Source organism: Lissotriton helveticus, chromosome 9, assembly GCF_964261635.1.
Source record: "Lissotriton helveticus chromosome 9, aLisHel1.1, whole genome shotgun sequence".
Classification (NCBI taxonomy): Eukaryota; Metazoa; Chordata; class Amphibia; order Caudata; family Salamandridae; genus Lissotriton; species Lissotriton helveticus.
Window position 1 is genome coordinate 587,236,915 of NC_136070.1, and position 11,465 is coordinate 587,248,379.

General features: G+C 43.9%; 1 protein-coding gene across 1 annotated transcript in view; it reads left to right on the top strand.

Annotated features, from left to right (window-relative positions):
• Positions 1–11,150, top strand: part of BATF2 (basic leucine zipper ATF-like transcription factor 2) — a 60,244-nt gene extending 49,094 nt beyond the window's left edge. Inside the window, exon 3 of the mRNA XM_078660566.1 lies at positions 8,630–11,150. Coding sequence (XP_078516692.1) covers positions 8,630–8,830 — 201 coding nt within the window. The 3' untranslated portion in view covers positions 8,831–11,150. The remainder of the gene's footprint in view (positions 1–8,629) is intronic.
• The last annotated feature ends 315 nt before the right edge of the window (positions 11,151–11,465 follow it).

An 11,465-nucleotide genomic window follows, 5' to 3' on the forward strand; every position in this document is an offset into this window, starting at 1 on the left:
CACCCACCTTGCACTGTCACATAGTCCTGTCACCATACTAGTGCTCCCGTGTAGTCGGTCAGGTCGTAGCACGCCCCGCCCCGTAGAGGGACGGGAAGACCCCAATGATGAAGCATGACACTACTGGATTTTTTTAGTGTGTGAGGGGTATTTTAAAAAGCACATTGTGCTCTCATCTTTATCACCCAAAGAGAGAGTTTATTTATTAGATTGTCACCACCTATAAAAATAAATAAAATAAAAATTAAACCACTACACATTGATAGAATCTTTTTGTTTACGTATATCAGATTGGAGGGTGATTCTGTCAATACCTCTTCACTTCCTCTATTGTTTTGGAATCACTGGCAGCGTGCAGCTGCGGAAGTCAACAAAAGGATTCATCTCTCCACACCACTTTGTGATTCTGCACTCGACGGCATCGAAGCAGGGAGGATAGAGGTTCCCCCTTTTTTCTGGCATAAAAATGGCCGATCTGGGCCTTGCATTTACTGAGGACGAGATCTCTAATCTAATGGCCTCTCTAGGGACCTTTGAAGGATTGAACTCTGGGTGCCCATCCATAAAAAATAGTGACTGGGATGAGCTAGAGGAACTAAGGAGAACCCAAATCAAAACAGCCATCCACGGGCTACTGATGTCCGAATATTTGAAGGTTAATACAGCTCCTGCGGGTCTTGTAGTTCGGAATGAACCGTTTATATTTCTTGAGGACAAAACCTTTAAAATTGATTGGTCCCAAATCTCATGGAGATGTACACGAGATTGGATCGTCTTGATCATCAAGACAGCAAGCAGACTAGCGAGCGATTTAAAGGTGGAGATACAAGCAGTCGAGATACGTCTCAAAAGCTATGAATCTCCAGCAAATCTAAAGAAGTATCTTGACGAACTAAATAAAACATTGAATGACTTTGAAATAACTCTCAAAGATAGTAAATATGAAAAACTCCAAAAAGATACGAGTAGGTGGAGCAAAGAAAAGATCTACCCCTACATAAAAGAGCACTATAAACCATCAAGTGACAATGTTTCTAATGACGGTTCATCGGACGCTGGTTCCAACAGCTCCAACTCTAGTGGCAACAAAAGTCCCAGATACCAGGGCACACGAAGGAATTTCCGACGACCCAATAATCGTGGCATGCGGGGATGGAACCGCTACCCCCAGCCAATGATGTACCCCCCACAACAGTTTGGCCCACCGCCCTTCCAACATCCGAATGCCCCTTTCCCGCCATGGGGATTCCAACAAGACTATGGATATTTTGACAATTCGGGTCCTTTTTTAGGGGCGCGCCGAGGACAGACCAAGGGAAGGAATCGGAGGGGCAACTCGGTACACTGGAGCAACGAAGAAGAAGGAACTCCGAGAGTAGCAACCAGGAGCATGACAGGGGCATCGAAGAACCAAAAATGAGCCTGATTGTAAATCTAACGGGCAATGAACTATCTGAGCCACAGAAAAGAGTACTGGAGAAAGGCTTAGGATATGTCCCCACTGCCAACATGGACAAATTCCATCTCTGCAAAGAAATCCAGGAATTTATAAGGAGACTAAAGTTGCAGGTCTTCTTCAAAGACAAGAAGGACACCCAAGAAAAAGGAGACACAGGACTCAAGCCACGGTCCACCTTCACTCCGTTGAACAACACTCTCCCTATTGAACTACTGACCTTCGAAAAGGCGGTCATGAGAGATCTCGAAGCCCTTGATCCAATGCAGAAACGAGTCTTCCAAAATGTTTCTAATGAAGAACGACAAGCGCTTCGCGAATTAAGTAACAACAAACAAGTGGTTATAAAACCAGCGGACAAGGGGGGTGCAACTGTGCTAATGAATAGAGAACAATATGATAAGGAGTGCACCAGGCTGTTACAAGACAAAAGGAACTATGAAATTCTATTGACTAATCCAACTGAGAAAATAACAATCAAAATCAAGACAATGGTAGAGGAGGCACTGTCGCATAATTGGATTACCAACAAAGAGGGGGAGTTTCTGTGTCAGAAGAATCCTAGAACCCCATACCTATACATCCTACCCAAGATCCATAAGGACCTCGAGAACCCACCGGGTAGACCCATCGTATCGGGGATTGGGTCAGTCCTCGAACCAGTCTCTAGGTTTGCATTCTTAAGACCCATGGTACAAAGGACATCAACCTACCTTAGAGACACAAAGGATGTGTTAAATCTACTCGAGGAGGTGTCATTTGATCCGAACACACAGTTGTTAATCAGCTGCGATGTGGAAAGTCTGTATACGAGCTTGCCCCACAACGAAACCCTGGCAATAATTGAAGACGTCCTATTCGCAGACGACTGGGAGTACCAAACCCCACGAAACGTGGTGATGGAGTGCTGCTCCTTGGCACTTAAGGAGAACTTTTTTGAGCACGATGGCACCCTGTACCTTCAGAAACATGGGACCAGCATGGGAAGCACATTTGCTCCAAGCATAGCTGGTCTCTATGTTTATCATCTTGAAGAAACAGATACTGAGTGCCATCAACCCATTCCGGCAAAAGATCTTGACCTGGAAGAGGTACATTGATGATATCCTTATCATCTGAAATGGAGATGATAAGACCGCCCAGCAGTTCCTAACGTGGCTTAATTACCAAGATGAGTTCCTCAAGTTCACCAGTGTCACTACAAAAACGAATCTGGTATTTCTGGATCTGAACATCTTTCCCAAAAATGGCAGACTGATGACAACAACACATTTTAAGAGCACCTCAAAGAACTGTCTCTTGATGTACCAAAGCTTCCATCCGAGACACCTGAGGGATAATTTACCCTACGGCCAGTTCCTGCGACTCCGTAGGAACTGCACGGAAGTTGCCAATTTCAAATTACAGTCAGATGATCTACGGAAGAAGTTACAAATGAGGAATTACCCTCTAAAAATCATCGACCAAGCCTACAAAAGAGCAAGGAACAATTGCAGAGAGAGCCTCCTGGAAGAAAAAGTGAGAAAAGTGGAAGTGCAGAGACCAATATGTGTCACCACATATAACACCAACTCGGATCAAGTAAGCAAAATCATTAATAAGAACTGGAAGATTCTTAATAGCGGGGGTCTCGAAATTCCGAAACCTATGTTTTCACACAAAAGAGCCCAGAGTGTCAGAGATATACTGGTACACACCAGACCCAAGGACAACAAGGTCCGCACCCGAGGCAATCCCAACTTTGTACAAGGACACCATCCGTGCGGCGGATGCAAGGTATGCTGTCTCACCAAAAAAAGCAAGAAATTAACCTTCAACAACGGGATCACATGGGAACAGAGAGCCTTCAGTAACTGTAACAGTTCCAATGTCGTCTATCTCATCACTTGTCCCTGCAATCTCGAATATATTGGCATGACGAGCAGGGCGGTAAAGTTGAGAATAGGCGAGCACAAAAGTACGATCAAATGTAAGAAGTCGAGTACTAAACTAACAAACCACTTCCTAGAAAGTGGGCATAAACCTGAAGACATAACTTGGACAGTAATTGAACAGATCGACAACGAGAAACATCTCCTGGAAAAGGAACAAAGATGGGTTTTTCGTGTCCAGTCCAACAAATATGGATTAAACGATGAAATTCCGTGGGGTCAGCTATAGATTGCTTACACCCCCTCCCCACTGAGAGGCACCCCTTTGCCCGTGGCCAATTGACACAAACTCTGCTCCCTATCATGAGCCTAGAAAAATCTGCCAGCTGACCGCACCCCCTTCAACACACAGTGGAATGATCATTGTGTACTTTCACACCACAACAGCCAAGCCTTCCAACCTAATAAGCATATCTTTGATAAGCCTAAGTAATTACCTAGCCCCTGGCGTTCACCCATATAGGGAAGCCCTTATCCCCTTCTTTCATATACTGGTCAATTCCCAATCGCGAAACTTTAACAGTGTCGTTTCCCTATATTGGTATATTCTATCTGCGAGCCTGCCACCCAGCTTGGCCTGTTTTTGCTTTTTAAGGGGTTCCAGTATGACTATCAAGAATCAAATCCACAAAAAATGTCCGTTTTAAATAGAATCATCACTGATATATTATAAGCTGATTTACAGGGATCACATCTCCAATAATTAAGTTTTTCCAAAATATTAATGGGTTGGCAACTTCTGGTAAATCAACAGGCACAAAAGAAAGACTTCCGCAAATAGTACACCTCAGTTCCATCTGAGGCGGCCATTTTGGGTTAGCGCGCTAGTCTTGCAAGTAGATCTGCAACGCGACCCGGGCGCCCAGTCCAGCTCATATGAGCACCGCGCCCCAGACGCGATCACTCTTCAGAGCGGCAACACGGGTAGAAGTAAGGCTTAAGATTATGCGGACAATGTGAGTTAAAGACCTTGCCAAAGGTCTAAAAAAACTTGGCTTTTGAGACCGCGCCTGCTATATTTGCTGGGTGTGTTTGTTCGCGACGCTAAGGGCGTGGTTTCTCTCTTTCAGAGCGCCGCGGTGATTACCTACCGATTGCCAGCTCATGGGGCATATCACATGCGCCACATCAGTATGTATCGCTAACTATTCAACAATTGGGGTGTGCCCCGCTTTGGGGATTTTAATGATTGATCCTAAGACCCTTACTGACATTATAAAAAGTCGGGTTCCTCGTTTTTAACCCTGTGAGGTGCCGCTGTATGCATTGAGTTATGAGAGTGTGTGTGTGTTGAGATGAAAACAGCCCTAATCACAAGGGGCATCACAATGTTCGGGCATATAACGAACATCCAGGGGATGGCAGATTGAACCATCACTCTGTCCATAAAGTCTTAAGTGTATTCTTTGTGTAATGGGCAATTGATAATGATTAATGGAACTTGTGGCGCTAATACTAATGAGTGCCTTAAGACAAACCACAGTTACAAGTGTAAAATTCTGTGCTTTTCTCTCCCTTTTTTCCCATTTGCTTTACAGAGACCACAATCAGGTCATCATTTTTGATATTTTTGCTTCACAAGGGGCCAGCTCATGCCCTGAAGCTAAAACCAACAGTGGATTTTTACTGCTGGTTTTTAGGACGACAGGCCTACTACACTTAGCAACTGAGCTTTGTTTTAGTAGGGACCATTAGAAGGTCCTGATGAGTAGGCAGTAGGGGACTGCCTACGAAACATGTAGACCAGGTTGTAGCGAATTGCTCCACCTCAAAACCCCCTTCTTAACATCCCCAGCTAGGGAAGTGAATACATTGTTTTTTTCTACTAGCCAGAGGATTTTAAATTTTTTTTTTTTTAATTCCCACACATCGTTAGGTCCCTACACTTCACTGACATCACCCACCTTGCACTGTCACATAGTCCTGTCACCATACTAGTGCTCCCGCGTAGTCGGTCAGGTCGTAGCACGCCCCGCCCCGCCCCGTAGAGGGACGGGAAGACCCCAATGATGAAGCATGACACTACTGGATTTTTTTAGTGTGTGAGGGGTATTTTAAAAAGCACATTGTGCTCTCATCTTTATCACCCAAAGAGAGAGTTTATTTATTAGATTGTCACCACCTATAAAAACAAATAAATAAAATAAAAATTAAACCACTACACATTGATAGAATCTTTTTGTTTACGTATGACAAATTCATATACATTGGCCTTTGATGCACATAGTCCCAATAATTTGAAAACCATGATGAAAAATGCTACGTCTAAAGTTGCAGTCTGAGACCAAAGTAATGCATTTCCCTACATATGCGGAACAACCTCCAGTTGGAATTGATATTTTTGCTGGTCGATATTTTCACCTCCATATTCTGACATCAAAATCGTCACTCTTGCCGCAGTAGTAAAGGTCATGGGTTCTGAAACGGCTATCCTCTATCAAGGTACAGTGCACCAATCCTGACCTTGTGTGTTCTACCGGTTTGAGATTATGAGGAGCAGTGGTAAAGGAAAACTGAACTCTTGCAATCTTGTGAAAGGCCAGAATTCTGTGACCACTGTGCAGCAAGATACATTAGCACTCAGAGTACAAGGCGGGGAGTTGACTTTGACCTATTTCAGCAAATTTCCCACAACTCATTTACAAGATCACAATCACTCCTCCTTCTGCTGAAAGTCCTACCTATGCAACCCAACAATACCTAATCTCCACTAACTCCTGTATTAATCGCACAAACCATGTGCTTCAGCTCCCCTTCCCTTACTAATGATTGCAACCAACCACTAATACATTGGTCCACCATAAGAAACTGAAATGACTGCATGAAATGGTTTAATTTGAGCGCACAAGATTAATCTCAATAACAAACAGTAACAAATAACCCTGAACTAACCATTAACCTTGGGTTCTGGAGCAGCTTGCTGCCTGGCTTAAAGCACTAAGATGCCTCATCAAGGGTAGTAAGCGCTATATGAATTCAATTACAATACAAAAGCTCCTCTTGCGAGCTACACCCACCCGCTTGGGCATTATTCCATTGCTGCAAGTTTCCTGCTTCTCCAGGGTGTGTTGTGCCAGTGGGCCACTAGTGGCCTACTTCTGATTGCAGCAGCTCTGTCCTCAGAAGCCACCCCTTGCTTCCTTTCTTTGCCAGCCCCCTCCCTTCCTTGTCAAATCGGAAATGGAAGGCTGAAGAACTTCAGAAGAGTAAATGCATATTTCCTAGTATTCTATAGCTTTTTTGGGCTTGCATGTCCACTTTGAGAGGAAAGAGGAGGGGCCAGCACTGAGTGGACGTGAGAGCAGCTTCTGACCAGAGCTACTGCAGTGTTCAAAGGATGCCAGACTTTGGACTGAGGTGAGATTAATTTATTGCTCAGGAGTTTGGAGGGGGGTGTTTATACCCTTAGTGCTTTCACCTGCAGGGCAATAACGACAAATTATTATCCTCCTGTAATTTAGGGTCAAAGCCGCTGAAGAAGTCCCATAAATGAAGGAGGGTGCTTAACAGCGTTATGACAGTCAACTGTAGGCAATACAGTTAAAGAAGTTCTGTGCATATCGCGTGGAGTCACTTGGAGTTCGAAACAAATTCAACAAAGTAGGCAGCCCAGGGATGCTCGGATCATCTTAAATCCACTATAGAATAAACATTAACGCAATGACACACCCAGATCTTGCATGAAGTCCATTCGCATAATGTCAAATGTAGGGTTTGGTCTTGTGGGAGATATTCGTTGCTGAGCTCTAGGTTTCAATTTTCTCTGCAGCGGAGGAAGTTCTTGCGGTCGCATCTCAATCCGTGAGTGAAAGTAGGAATGCTGTTGGCCTCGTAGGCATGAGCTTAAGTATACACCGCCAAACTTCCGACTAAAGATGGCTAAGGTACTGCTAAGTACCTTTGGGGGGCTGGGGGGGGGGAACCTCTGGAAGCCCTTCATCAAGCTACCTATCCTAGTGCAGCCCGGGTGTGTATGGTGAACATGTTCTACTTTCCAAAGGAAGTCCCACTTGTTAGCTGGGCCTGTAGCTGGTGAAAGAAAAATGGGGCTAGAGATGGACCTATGAAACTCTTTGCATCTTGCGTAGGATGCTTCATGCAAAGATGGCGAAAAATCACATATTTGGGGTATCTGCTATTACATTATGTGAAGTAGTTCAGTTCCTCCATCTTACAGTAAGGATTATGGTGATCGAGCAAAGGTAATATGTCTAGTTTAAATGATTGCTCATAGCTTGTGAACCAAAGAAAACACTTCATTTTGACAAGAGATGTTCCCTTCCAGGATGGAAGTACAAATGTAAATTATTTTCCACGTGTGGCTCTTTCTACTTGTTCCCCAAAGAAAATGAGAGCACACAAAGCTCTATATAGCAGCTTGGATCTAGCATTACTAGAATGGACTAACCTACAATAAAGTGAAGCTTGCACCACGACATGCTAAGGGTGAAATAGAAAATCTGTTGCTTTAGAAAGGCTAAAAGAACTGCCAATTGTGATTAACCGGTCAAAAGGAGAGACCTGTGTATCATAGGTGGAGCTCCAAGTTCAAACTTCACTGTAGGACCAGAGGCTTCCCAGAGGTGGATAGATGTGGAGACCTTGAAACATTTCTCCCTGGGTGCAGCAATCTGATTATTGTAGGTCCGCATAAAACAAAGTTGAGTTTGCATAGGTTTGTAGCGTCTGTGTGATGTACTTAAACAGGGTCAATATTTGTGGTTCTTAAATGTTTTGGTACAGGGGCCCAAAATGTTTCTTGGGGATTTGTCAGCAGCCCTGCAAAACATCATTGTGGTCCAATATCAAGCCTGCCTACTCTGTATTTCACTTCCTACTTCTTTCTTCCACCAACCCACACTTCCTGTCTCTATCTTACTCTTGCAAGTTCTTCTCATCCTTGTATACTCTGTCACTGGTTTCCTATCTTCTTCCTCCCTTTATTTTCTTTGTTTTGCTTTCTCTGTGTCAACATCTGACGATGAAAAATAAATCCTTACCCCCATAATGAGTGCTGGTGCCTTCTACCCTGGATCACCATGAAAAAATTAAGCCCTATACAGCTAAAGAGTTTACGCAATACAATTGTTTTCTTGCTCATGAATGCAGTAAGCTGAGTCCCCTGTCCTTCAGCCACTGTAATTCACAATTAAGTCTGTCCTGTGCAATTAAAAGATTTGACAAAAAAAATGATGCAGTTCATTATAACTAACTTCTAGACTTCCTTGTTTTCTTCTGGCAGGAACATGAAAGGCTGGAAAAAGATAACACTGCCCTGAGGAAAGAGATTGCCCAGCTGACGAAAGAGATGAGGTTCTTGAGTAAGGCGATGCAGGAGCATGAACCGAGCTGCATCATGTGCTGTCCTGACATGTACCAGGGACTGCTGCACAACACCCTCCCCCTGTGGACAGACGAGGGGCTGAAAGTAGCTGCCAACTGAAAGCCAGCCCTCTCAGTGGGAGGACAAGAATGTACAGCCTTGACCTTTGTGTAGGTTAGGCCTACTTCCGGTTTGCCTTACAAGATCAGCCCAGGCTTTATGACGAGTTGTTCAAATGGTGCTCAGTGCATTATGATGTCATACCATATCAGGGCCACGAGAAGGGAACTGGGGGAGCGACTGCTCTGAGGTTTATGGAGGTTGGAGAAGATTCAAGACTATGAAATGTTGGTGACCTTCAGCGCAACCTTTGGGCCCCTTGACGGGAGAGGACAATATGGTGGATCCACCATCTCATTGGTGCCTGGGGTTGTACCATCTCCATTGAGTCACTGTGTGCAATGCACAAGCTAGTCAATTGCACTGTTAGTATAGCAGTCAAACTGTACTCACTGTTCCAACCTTTGCATTCACCCTAAGTCACTTAATTCTGTGCGGATTTAGGGCCTGATGTTTAGGTTGATGGTAATAAAAATCCTTTGTTTCGGGTGACGATACTAAATGCCTCTGGTGGAGGTATTTCTGCTGGACTATTCTCTTCCAGCAGACAATCGTCCTGTTGAGGATTTTTCACAATCATCACAAATCATAAGATTTTATGTTACCACCCAGCTGTAAGTCCACCCCTTCATATGTACTTTGTATGGGAGTTTCATGACTTATTAGTGGTTCGCATTGTGCAGCTGGGTGTAGTTGGGGGATGGTCGACCTGTTAGAGGAAAGGTTGAAGTGCGAGAACTCTTCTTGTGCTGGCGGTAGGGAAGAGAATGCTTGACTGCTGTAAAGAAAGTTTGATGCATAGGCCCAAAAACGCAAGAAAGCATTTCAACTCTGGGGCAGAACGGTGGCATGAAATTGTTTTAAATCACAATACAGATATTTTAGAAAAAAAGTATGGAAACATAATATAAGTACTTGAAGGCCAACGCTGCTCTTCAATTTCGCTGCAGCCTGGTGTATGGAAATGGTTTATTAATACCAAGCTTATGGCTGGTTACTCTATATGTTTATGTCCCCCCCCTTTAAACTAGAAAGCTTTTGCATGGTGGGATTGAGGGTTCACCATGCAACTTTACTACTACTACACACATCTGTCACTCTAGAGGCTTTAAAGTAGACATGCAGAGACCCAACAATATCTGCTTATGTTGCCATGAACTTCCATCGTGAACTAGAATCGCTATTTGCATTCTGTATGTTTGACGAGGGAGGGCCCAGTCTTTCCCCTCACCCTTTATACCCAGGAATTGATGCTGTATCCCTTTCTCACAAATATTGAACAAGCAGTATTTCTAAAATATATCAGCAAGTGGGGACCCATAAATGAGTAGTTTGGTGAATGACTATGAGGGAGTAAAACATTTCTAAACAGAATGATATCTGTACTACCTGTTCATCTTGCAAACTCCTGCCTCTTCCTCTAAAGGAAAGGGTCTAAAGGTAATGGGCATTTTGACGGCAAGAGCGGGCCCATGTTTCGGTTGGCTCTCAGGGGAGAAGCGGGATACTATGCTGTGGACTTCTTCAGGCTTCTCTGGGACCATTTAAAACCCCCAAGTACAGAAGTAGAGGGCCATGATGAGGTTATTGAACAACTGGTGAAAACCCAAATATTGCCTTGTGTAATTATGATGCCAAAGCCATGTCTTATAAATCTACCATTCCTGCAGTACGGCTCTGGTAGGAATTTATTCTATACTGTTCCAGTCCATGTCCACAAGTTAAGACCATTGACATGGACCCCAAAAAGGATTCTAATATTGAGAAAAAGGACAAACAAAGAGTGTCCCAAAATGAGTGAGTGCCAGGTAAAGTGTACCACAAAGTGAGAGTGCTAGTGTATATATCCTACTAGTCTGCTCCTGGTGATGCTCATTCTTCAGTGATACTCTGCATCTGGGTTAGGGTTCTACTCCGTCAACATGTGGGATTGTGGTTCAAAAAGAACAATGATCCCCCTGGTTTTACCAGCTGCGTTTACACAACTGGTAAAATCATGCTGAGTAGTGTTTCCTGTGGTAATACGGGTTTGCCCGATTCTTTATGGATTTGTTTTTACCCCCCCCCCCCCCCCCCAACTTGGTTTATTGCAGGGAGGAAATAATCAAGATAAATTACGTCAGATTTATATTTTGCCCCCTGTATTTTATACTCCGGGATAGACATGCAGTTGAAGGGGACAGGTGAGAAATCATACAATATAAATTCTACCTCACTCTTTATAATGTAATGGATGTATATGTACTACCTTTGTATAACTGTGATACTTCAGCTGTGTGTATAGTTACATCAAATGTTTTATTAAAAGTTATATTTATAATTGTCGTTCTTGTCATTTAACAGTTATCAATCGACTGTTTAGCTTATTTCTTTGTAATTGTAATTAATGAGAGAGCCCTCCAGCACCGACAGATGTGATAGTACAGTGGTTCTTAACCGCATCAATGCGGTGGCTTTTCCCGCTGTACGCGGCAATTTTGAAATTACTGCGTTACTTGACGAGCTCAGCTCGTCATGAGCGCACGGCAGGTTACGCTCATGACGAGCTCGTCATCAGCCCCGAAGGGGTTAACCTGTGTTCCGGGGGCCCCTGGCAGTCTGCAAAGCCTACTCCGGGGATCTCTGACTACTAAGA